Source organism: Magallana gigas, chromosome 9, assembly GCF_963853765.1.
Source record: "Magallana gigas chromosome 9, xbMagGiga1.1, whole genome shotgun sequence".
NCBI lineage: Eukaryota > Metazoa > Mollusca > Bivalvia > Ostreida > Ostreidae > Magallana > Magallana gigas.
Window position 1 is genome coordinate 9,950,346 of NC_088861.1, and position 11,746 is coordinate 9,962,091.

The window sequence follows — 11,746 nt, forward strand, 5'->3', positions numbered from 1 at the left end:
TCCGTCACACTTTTTGTAAGTGCTCTCATGCCTACAGATTTTGACGGATTTTCATTAAATTTATACCAAATGTTTATACCACTAATACTTTGGTCAAGTTCGAAAATCAGCATTGGTCGATACTTTTTGTTGGAGTAATGGGACTTTGACCACAATAATGACTCCGTTTTATCCAAAAATTGACGTTGTAAGCGCTCTCATGCCTACAAATTTTGATGGATTTTCATAAAATTTATACCAAATGTTTATACCACTATTACCTTGGTCAAGTTCCTAAATCAGTCTTGGTCGATAGACTCGATACTAGTATACTGCTTGACCGGCGGGGACCCAGGAATTCTATTCTTGTTTAGAGTAGCAAGGTAGTAAAGAATTCAAGATCGAAGATAATTAGAGTGTACTATACAGGCTTATACAGTGAAAGAGGAACTAATATTAACTATGGACAACAAGAAAAATCAAGATCACTGTTTTGTCCAGGTTCTCTGACTGATCATCGGAAAAAGCTGAAAACGTTAGCAAGAAGTGTATTCAATGATATCCAAACTAATATATTTGTGAAAAATAGTAGATCAAAGCATGAAAAATGTACCCTAAACACATCAAGAGTGGTTGTGTAGTTCAAAACAAAATTGAAGAAAGTTCCATTCCCTTTAGGGCAGGAACCAGATAGAAGAGTCAAGCAGGGTGCGATGGCAGTTTGTCATAAAAACTACATTTTTGTACCTGCAAAACGAAAAATGTCAATTAAACCATTGGACATAATTTTGCTATTTTATTCTTAAATATAATTTCCCAGCCCTGGTTCCGCATTCTTCATCAAAAGCAAGTTTTTAGCCTGCCTAGTTACATGAAGCTGAGTGGTAAGCGCATTGACCACACTCTGCTGTGAAAGTGGGTTTTACAGATGAAAGTATAAATACATAAATTTCCTATCTTTCTATAGCATATTATATCAAATTATAAAGAATGTGAAATCGTTTTATGATCACTTTATTTCTCTGCACACATAAAATTAGTGCAATTTTGTAAAGTCAGTTTATGACCAATAGTCCCCAAAACAAAATTACTGACCAATTGGCACTTTATTTGTTCACCACATGCATTAAATGTTTGATGCAGGTTATACCTACACATAGTTAGAATCCACAAAGTAGTCATAGAATCACAATATTGAAAATCAGCTTCTTTGCTTATCTTAAACAAGCAAGTCTGTCAACAAAATATTCAGTGCAAAGGATATTTCCGAACATCTATGCCTTTTCACTTTCTGAGAATGGAGGGTCATGTTTTTAAAAATCATCACAACCACTGACTAAAGGGTCGTGATTTTCACAAATTTGGTATAGCCTTTATTGCTTATTCTATCCATGCAACTCCTTTTCCCTGCTTTCCAATATCAGAGAAGAAAATGTTGAAACAACTTGAGCAAATTCACTACAAGACCAATAGGGTGGTTTCCCATTGGTCTCCTGGATTTGGAAACCACACTGTATAGTGCCCAAACCAGAACTACCATCGGATGGGCACTTAATATGTCCATCAGATGCAATGAAGTTTTTAATGGTTTCAGTGACTGTATTTTCTGAAAGGTTTTCCTTGTCTAGATAAATTTCACAATTCATGTTCTCAGTGCTTCACTCAGAAAATTAGCTTTTTTTGGTAGTTTCACATACTAATACCTAATTTATAATCCTTGGCATGTCTCAACTATTTCTAGCAGCCTCTCTTCTTACTTGCATTATCTTTATGAGCAAAAGAGTCTTAAATAAATCTTTCCGATCTTGTCTCTTCAAAAAATTATAGCACTGACTGTAGTAAAATTCCGGTTTTTCATATTCATTCAGCTTCAGAGATCCAGGCCTATTTACAGGTGTATTCTGAATTTTCTCAATAGCAGCTGGATGAACTTTTAGCAAAGTTACTCTTACCTGCAAAACACCAATATCAATATTTTACAAATATAAGTTCTGTCCTCAATCATAAATAAAATCAAATAAAAATTGATTATGTATGTTGTTGATAATTTTTAAGATTTAGTCAAATTTCATAGAAATTCTATAGATTTTTACACTCTAATTCATTATTAAAGTGTCAACCAATAACTACCTGTTAATTTGCAGGTAATTTAAGGAGGCTAGGTAGTCAACACAGTTTACCATCAGATCTACCTTTATTTTTTTTAAATGATTTGTTTAGCTATAAACTATCATTTAGTAAAGAAACATTCCATAAATTTCCCCCTTTAAAGTTTCAATGTTTCCTAAGTCTTCATACAGAGCTCTTCTTCTTAAGGAGATTTATATATGTATAAAAATAGGGACAACTATCCAGCCTCCTTAATGTTATCATGATATCATGTCATTTAATATAGTTCTTTATAAGAATGTTTTCTATTGGTTAAGTAAGGCAAGGTTGTTTGAAATAACAATCTGAGACATTCCTACTTGACAAAAAAAATCTTCAAGGTTTTATGGGTACAGTGCCACAACAACCATGACATTTCATACCATGACTTTGTGGGTTTACTATTACCAAGATTTAACCATACAAAATTGCATACCAAGGTCTTCTCAATGGTGAAGCCAAGAATCCTGTCAGATATGGGTGACTGCTCCAGGTATACAAACAGTTCACCAATATGTTGAGACCAACTCCATTGGTTCCCAGAGTCACGGGTATCTGCATCGTCCGATGTGCTACATGTAGCTCTGGGTCTCTTTGTCGGAGGAGGAGGCAAATCATTATCTTCATTTGATAAAGCTTTCTTCACCTGAAATAAATAAATGTAACTTTCACTAGCTTTTTTTTTTCTTTCTAAATTGGTCTGTCAAACAAAAAAGCAATATGATATGATATGAATCTTCATCAAATCATTTTCTTGTAAGAAATTGATCAATCTGTTAAAAAGAAATATACTTTATACTCCTATATTCTAAGTGTTCATGTGAAAAAAACTAAACAAGTGGATGGATAGACTAAAAAACTTCCAGTGGATGAGGAAACACATAATAGCATAATACAACACGTTCAAGTGTTGGGCATGTAAATAACTGTAAAAAAAAACAACCTTAAACTCTTCCTATAAACAACCACAAGGCTTAATTCCTTGAGCCACATAACAAACAAAAGCAAGTGAAAAGCTGTCAATGTGACAGCAAACCAGGTTTTCTTCTATGTAAACAGAATCTCTAATCCATTGCTCAACCCTGACTTGATAAACACTACCTATCCAGAGAAATGGAGTACATGTACTAGTAACCTATATGCAATATTCTGCAAGAAAATGACTAAGTTCAACAGCTGGTATTTTTTCATTAATTATCAAAAATCAAAATCAAGGTAATGCTGTAAATTCCTTACATTACACGAGTACTTAATTCCATGATCCTGCTGGTTTGCATCAAATCGCGAGAATATAAAATCTCAGAACATGGAACTTTTCTCCTTATTTCTTAATATATTTTTTAACTCTCTGAAAATAATTGCGAGATTTTATAATCCGCCAAGGATGCTTCACGCAATTTTATGTGGATATTATCTCCTCCCGTTTATTTTATGCGGATATTATCTCCTCCCGTTTAATCCGAAATCTACAGTATGCACATCACTGATACATGTACAGTTAAGTTGAAAAACAACAACTTCGTACAATGAAAACTGTAGGAGTAGTTATCCATATAAAAGGGTACCCTATATGTAATATTCTGCGAGAAAAATGTTTTGTTACAAGCCTGAATTTTGTTCATATACTATCAAAAATCAAAATCCAAGAAATATGCATATCTCTGATATACAGTCAAACTTTGTTATCTCGAACTACATAGGACTGTTTAAAAACTTTGTGATATCCAAGTACAATGTATTAGAGATATCAAGGGTAAATACTTTAAAAATAAGAGGTTGGGACTTGCATATCAGTATGACAAATCCTTTGTATTAGACCGCAGTCTATGCGAAGGACATCGGACCGTCAGACCTGACCGATATGCAGTGCCTCTGGTCTGATGCATCTTTTTATTTTACAGCGGACCGGAATGGATATATAATTGAGAACCTAAACTTCCTATCTTGAACTGTAGGAGGAGTTATCTGAACGATAGGGATACCCTTTTGGCAAATGCCAACTTATCTGACCTGGAACAGTGCCGCCAGAGCAGCCCGAAACCTTATTCTTTACAGGACTGTTGTTGATAGAACGACAGGCTTAAGTAAATATGTAAGTAATTACAAGTTTGGTGAAGACTGGATGAGCGATACATTAGATATGGTCATCAAAAGGCACCTGCTCTAAAAACTTCAACTTGCTCAAAAACTTAAACCAGCTTTAAAAAGCTTAGCCTCCTCAAGCATCTGAAACCTATGGCTCAGATCCTGCATTCATTTCAAGCATGTCAAGTATCATAAGATGAACCATCCATACAAATATGGTGAAGTTTGGACCAGTAATAAATTAGATATGAGGAGACCTGCTCCAAAAATTTAACCAGACGTTGACACCAAGGGTTAAAGTATAAGCTCCCCCGACGCAGTCCTGATGAGCTCAAAATATTTCTACTGAAACATGAAATATGAACTGTTATCATTGCTGTGTACATACCTCACACACAAAGATAACTGGGTTTTCCAAATCATCTCGACAACACAATATATCAGCTTTTGACGATGTAGTTCTACCCAGGATTTGAGCTTTTTGTGTAACTATAAATGGATGGCTCCTAAAAGACAAAGTCAAATAATTAAGCATAGAAAACTACTATAATGGCAATCTCTTTGCCTCCCATAGTGTAACTAATGAAAAGAGTCCAATGGTCACATGAAATACAAACTACAAAATTTAAGGAAAATCCACTCTTGCTAATAAAGGTCAATTTACTCAATTAGATATTCCTGAACAAAAACAACATCACTCTTTAATAGTAACTACCTTACAACCTTCAACATTCTGCAGATATTTGAAATGTTAAGTTAACATTGTAGTCACCTTTTTTCTGGAATATACATTTTTATTACAAGAAATGCAGTCTCGAAGATACAAAGCTGAAAATATATCTTACAATGCATAGTAGCTGAAAAAAACCCAAAAGCTCTTGACACAGATTTATAAAAATATGTCGTCCTGGTTTACCTTTTCTAAAAATATCATCAGTCTCAAATGTCGCATAGTTTAAAAAGAAGCCCACTGTGACATACTTAACTTTTTGAGTTACACATCTTATTATTAGGCCCTTTGAGATATCAAATGACAAGAGACTGACAATCATGCATGTTTTGATAATGTCTAAGACAAATGACCAAAAATACACACAATTAATGTATTGACGCAAGATAAATACTTACAAAGTTGATAATCCAAAAGCCTGCAGCACCTTTTCAAACAAAACCTGGTATTTTAACTCTGAAACAACTCCGCCCGGCTCAATTTGGGAAATTATGGATGCTATGCAGTGGTTTATTTCTGTCAATTTCCCTAGGAACCTGAGGAAAAAATTATACAAATATAATGAATTACAGATATATAACAAAGTAAATCCATTGGTTTCTAGGACTTTGCTAGAACTGAGCTTTACTGTAATTAGTGCTAATATGTAAACGGTGTGACCGTTGGACCGAGCGCAGATTCAACACAGTGCAGTTTGTTTTTTGTAGAACAAAATTTATTTGAAACGCACACAGTAGGATCCGCCTGGTTGCCTACTCAAATCATTAGCCAAAGTTTAACTAAACGTCGCGTGCTCAGTCTACATTATGACGTCATGTTTTAGACGTAAAACGTACACGTTTTGTCTTCGGAAATAGCCGAAGAGAGTTACGTTATTCCGAACTTTTTTTTATTTCTTTTTTCATTGTTTATCAATTTAGTTCATATAAATGCTGCAGTAATAAATATGAATACTTTATTTAGTATCTAAAATTTCAGTTCCTTGATCTTAATATTTTTATTTTCCATCTGATAATTTGATAAGACATACATAGAACTAGTCATTTCTTGATTAAAGCACTATTGAAACTTATCTGGTGTCCTCTTTTATTTCTTTTAATTCAAATCCCCTTCTTTTGAAACACTGGAACATTTTAATCGAGTTTAGTTGCAATAAGCATCGATAAATACCAGTCAATCAATGATTGAACTAACTTTTTAAAAACAAAATGGCTGCCAATATGGCGGCGCCCAGGGCTGGAAGAAATTTTTTTTGGCCCTAGTACCCCTGATTCAACTTTCATTTTTCTCTGATTTTCTTATATATACGTGTTACCATTAATCCTCGCTTCGCGAGGCGGGCTTTGCCCGCCTCTTGCTGCGCTCGGTAATATCATTATGTAAACGGTGTGACTATTGGACCGAGCGCAGATTTAACACAGTGCAGTTTGATTTTTGTAGAATAAAATTTATTTGAAATGCACACAGTAGGATCCGCCTGGTTGTCTACTCAAAGCATTAGCCAAAGTTTAACGAAACGTCGTGTACTCAGTCTACATTATGACGTCATGTTTCAAACGTAATACACGTTTTGTCTTCGGAAATAGCCGAAGAGAGTTACGTTATTCCGAACTTTTTTTTATTTCTTCTTTCATTGTTTATCAATTTAATTCATATAAATACCGCGGTAATAAAATTGAATACTTTATTCAGTATCTGAAAGATCAGTTCTTTGATATTAATGTTTTTATTTTCCATCTGATAATTTGATAAGACATACATAGAACTAGTCGTGTTTCTTGATTAAAGCACTATTGAAACTTATCTGGTGTCCTCTTTTATTTCTTTTAATTCAAATTACCTTCTATAGAAACACTGGAACATTTTAATCGAGTTTAGGGGCAATAAACATCGATAAGTACCAGTCAATCAATGAACGAACAAACTTTTAAAAACAAAATGGCTGCCAATATGGCGGTGCCCATTACCGGAAGAAAATTTGTTTGGCCTTAGTACCCCTGATTCAACTTTCATTTTTCTCTGATTTTCTTATATATACGTGTTACCATTAATCCTCGCTTCGCAAGGCGGGCTTCGCCCGCCTCTCGCTGCGCTCGGTATAATTTGGCAGCCCTACTTGTAAGCTCCCCAGGGAATTGAGGATGCTATGCATCATTCAGGTCTCCCCATGAGATAATTTTAGGGGTAATTTGTTGACATCATGTGGAGCAATTTAACTTTGCAAGCAAGACTGTAAACTCTATCATTTATGTTTTTAAATCATACTAATTAAGTAAAATCTAGGAACTAAATGGGGGGGGGGGGGGCAGAGGGATCAAACACTTACGGAAAATACCTGGCCTTTTTCCAATGTAATTAATACTACTGAACTTTTATTGACTTTCCAGCTATCATTGAAAAGTCATTGATTGTGCTATCTCTGACAAGCTTTGTACCTAATCCAGTTATATATCTGTTTCCAGATATAACTGCATTTAATGGCCTGAAACTCTCAGTGAAACAATAGTTTTCCATTTCACTTAAACTTTGATTCTACTGATTCCCAGTAACATAAATACCATCAAATGCCAATAAATCTAAATATTAAATATAATTAACCATAAATTTAATATAAACAGTTCAATGCGATTCTTATACCAATATCACATATTTCAAGATTTATCTGAATCATTTCCAATTGAATTACAAATATGGGTCACTGCATGGCCACTGCCAGATAAACTGACCACTATATAAGAATTAAGATCAATGCATAACAGGAAGTTGAGTTGCAAAACTTGAATACTGTATCAAAGAGCCTAAATGTGATGTTCTTGTCAGGAAATTTTATCACTGGGCATGATTTTTTGGATTATTTATAAAGTGAATTAATTTTCTCTGAGGATGTTTTAATTCTCTTGAGGTAAATAGTTTTAAATGTGTTTATATCCTTAAAATACTAATATACATGGTATGATTTAATAAACTACTTGTTTAGATTAATCTATCTAATTAAGGTAATTTATCCATTCATCACAAAAACAATGTCTGACGTAGCTGACGCGTAATTACGTACATCTTTTCCATGACTGGTGTATCATAATTGTAATCACGTGTATTTTAATACTTAAAATTTTAACAAAATTAAGACATAACTGGGCTGTGTGGATTCATGTATGTCTAGTACTGCATTCACACCCATCCTTATATTAGGTTGATCCTCTTATTATTAATGTAACATACATGTATTATATAAATATGAGGACTCCATACATATAAGGACAACCTACTCTCATGCATGTTTACAATTTAAAAGTATTCATTAAGAGGATACTTTAATTATTCTTTTATCTCTCATTCTCCTAACCCATATCATTTGGTGCCATGACCAACGTCCTCCGTGAACTAAGGTTTATTCCTGCCAAAGAGCCTGGGATGTTGAATTTCTAGGCCAAAAATATTTTGGGGGGGGGGGGGGTTAGGGGTGAGACAATCAGAGTGGTTTGATTGCTGGAGCCAGATAGCTCACTGGTAGAGCATCTGATTAGAGTCTAGTCGGGACTCTGAAAACAGAGTCTTTGGCTCCATCATGCATTGCAGTAAAATGGCATTTCTAAAGTAAACAACGTGCGAGTTATGCTCCTTAGTTCCAAATAAATCTCTAAAATTGGCCAAAATCACACCAAAAATTAGTTTTAAACTTCCAAAACACTTTTCTGAATGTTTTAGTCTCATATCTATGGCATATGTTCATAACTGTAAACTTGTATTTTACTATTATGTTAGACTGATTTTTGAAATATAAAAAAATTCACCCATAACTTTGGTCACTGTTTTGAACTATAACTGTTTTGAAATATATCAAACGCTTGGATATATTTATTCATCATTGTTTGTTAAAAGTATTGTTACAGTCATTTTTAGGCTGAATTATTTAATCATCTTGAAATGAAATTTGTTCTGATGATAATTATCTGTTAAATTTATTAATAAAGAGTAATTGTATTTAGTGTGACAATTTGTTTAATTTTCTACTGGCGTGCGACCAGTTCTCTCCCTGTGCCATTTCTCGCCAGTACATTGTGACATCATTTTTCGTATATAATTTTATGTGTTGATGAAATGATGCCACAATGTACTGGCGATAAATGGTACTCGGCGAGAATTGGTTGCATTCCATTAGGCTTTTAAATAATTAATCCTATTTTTTAGATACAAATAAGACGTTTTTAATCATCCCTTAAGCAGCCAGTATTTGTTAGTAATCGGAGCTCTTTTCGTTTACGCACTTATTAATTTGCATGTTTTGTGATTTTAAATTGTAGCACAATATATAAAAAGTAAAATTTGATGCAATTTTCCTTTTAATACCAATAAAATTCCATGAAAAACACAAAAATATACTTTTTAAGCATCGTCCAAACGTCCAACTTTAGAGATAGATAACTTTCTTATGTGCAAATGAACCCCTATTTCGTGCTAATACGATCGATAATAAATTATATCCTGGGTCTTTTAAAACATGTCAGAAGTCTGCCAGCACGTGCAGCACTTTGCAAGATGATTTCTTGTTGACCCCACGTTTTCATAGAAAAATCTCCAGTTTAAGTGTGCATGTGTAGACTCCCAAAACGGAGTCCAAAATGCTTGCAGAAATTCACTTCCGTTGACTTCATTTTGGGAGTCCGACTAGACTGTTTAGGGGGCCTGAGTTCTAATCAAAATCTGATCTGTCATTATTTCTCCCATTCATGCAGTTACTACAAAACTATATAAATGTACTGGCGTGCGACCAATTCTCGACATGCAAGGACCATTTCTCAGAAGTATATGGTTATGTCATTAAGTTACTATACTCTGTCCCGAGTTTTTGCCCCAACCACTTTTTGCTTGATATCTGAATTTCGATAATCATAAATACCTTTGTTCTCAAACAACGTACTTCCGAATGGAGAAAAGATGTAAACAATTCCCATTATAAATCTCCGTAAGAAATTTGTTTTCATTCCTGTGAACTTTTATGAGTGAAAAATAATAATTGTTCAATGAAAATATCTTGGATATATCAATTTGTATATTGAATTCCCTTAATTTCATTGATTTCAACTGTATTTCTTTCACATGTATGTGTATTTTTATTAAAAATCATCAAAAAGTGATGGAAGCAATAATGCACTATACTGCGAGAAATAATCCTTGGTGAAAATTCATGGAATGCCAGAACAAGAGATGAAACAATTTTTTTTTGTTTGGAAGAATATCTTCTTTTTTCCTACATTTTAACACACAACACGTTAACTTAAAACGCAAAATTTAATGTGTTAATCGCATGATCATGTTGTTTTCAATAGCTTTGTCACATTATTTAGCTTCTTGAAGCTTTACTAGCTTATAAAGAAGATTCTGCTTTCCTCACACGTACCATTCTTACCATTTTGATATCAGTGGCTCTCTTAGAATGTCATTCTCCTGGGTTCGAACGCGCATCCTCCACTGAACCTCAGGCGAAAAAGCTTTTTCAGTTGACATATCTTCTAAAGAATCGTAATTAGCCTCTAAATCACATGCGTTGGTACAGCTTTCGACTTCCAGATAGTCCCCATCAAACAAATTAAACAATCGCCACCGGTTTACGATTATTTCAAAGATGTCACATTGTCTGCATCTGACACCGAGTTTCTCCACAAAATTAGAGCCCCATTCACTAGTGCTCTTTGGGAACATGTTCACTATTCCTGTATCATCGGAGTCAGACATCATATTTTGTGAACTTGCAGAGGTGTCCGTTACACTCATATTAACCAGCTGTTAACAGAATCGAAGTTTACCGCTCCTAGGCCAAGAGTCGATCCTCCATCACTGTAAGGTAACTATAATTACTGTATTATACAGTATTTACCTTATTGACGATAGAGGCTAATGCAAACACACACAAAATCCCAATCAAAACTTACTGTTAATACGTCACTAAAGTTTTAAATGTATCAACTTAATTATTTTCAATATTCATTTTTTTTTCACTGAATGCAGAAACTGAAAGGTATTTTTCTTCTTAAAATATTTAGTAAAGATCGACAACTCTTGTAAAAAAAAAAAAAAAAAACTAGTGTCAACAATTTTTTTCAGTCCAAGGTAAATATAGAAAATGAAAAACATTTAAACAGTTAGATGTAGACTCATAAAATACTGAAAATTTTAAAAGGTATTGATTATACTGAAAACATATGATTTCTACTTTTAGACAGTTATATTAATTAGATGTAGACTCACAAAATACTGAAATTTTAAAAAGTTTTGATTATAGTGAAACCGTATGATTTTTGCGAAAGATCTTCGAGATTAGCCCATCTGTATTACATATTTTTAAAATTAAGTTGATTAAACTTTAATTTCAAAACAATTCATTATATCACAAAAAAGCAACTCCAGAATTTTTTTTCCAGTAGGGTACGACGGTTATTTGAATTTGCCCCGGGGGGGTGGGGTGGGGTGGGTTCCGAGGCATATTTTAGGTAATTTTACAATGTAATTTAATCAAATTTGAATTTTGCATGGGAGTGGACCCCCCTGGCGCTGTTGGAGATCTTACGGCGCTGTCACGGCGACCCCACTACGCTTCTACGGCGTGTTTATCAGAACACAGAGCCACGGCGCGTACTTTGTGCACGTTCAAAGTGCGCGCCGTCGTATGGCGTTCTTAAATGTTCAAGGCGATCCCATCACGACGGACGAAGATACGGCGCTATAGGAGACTCTGCTGCGTTTACCTTGGCGTTTTACATTATTTAAGGACGCAGCGGGATCGCCGCGAGGACGCAGATCTGG

The 11,746-nt window shown here is 34.3% G+C and overlaps 2 protein-coding genes across 4 annotated transcripts in view; one reads left to right on the forward strand and one right to left on the reverse strand.

Annotated features, from left to right (window-relative positions):
* The window catches only part of LOC117692238 (putative leucine-rich repeat-containing protein DDB_G0290503), a 1,014,555-nt gene that overhangs the window by 774,193 nt on the left and 228,616 nt on the right, over positions 1 to 11,746 (forward strand). The gene's annotated exons all lie outside the window — the stretch shown is intronic.
* LOC136271819 (uncharacterized) lies at positions 1,560 to 10,823 on the reverse strand. The gene is made up of 5 exons (XM_066072351.1): positions 10,353 to 10,823; positions 5,341 to 5,478; positions 4,601 to 4,718; positions 2,564 to 2,773; positions 1,560 to 1,931 (listed from the first exon to the last, which is right to left on the reverse strand). The coding sequence occupies exons 1-5, from the start codon at positions 10,715 to 10,717 to the stop codon at positions 1,707 to 1,709; spliced, it is 1,056 nt and encodes a 351-aa protein (XP_065928423.1). The 5' UTR covers positions 10,718 to 10,823; the 3' UTR covers positions 1,560 to 1,706.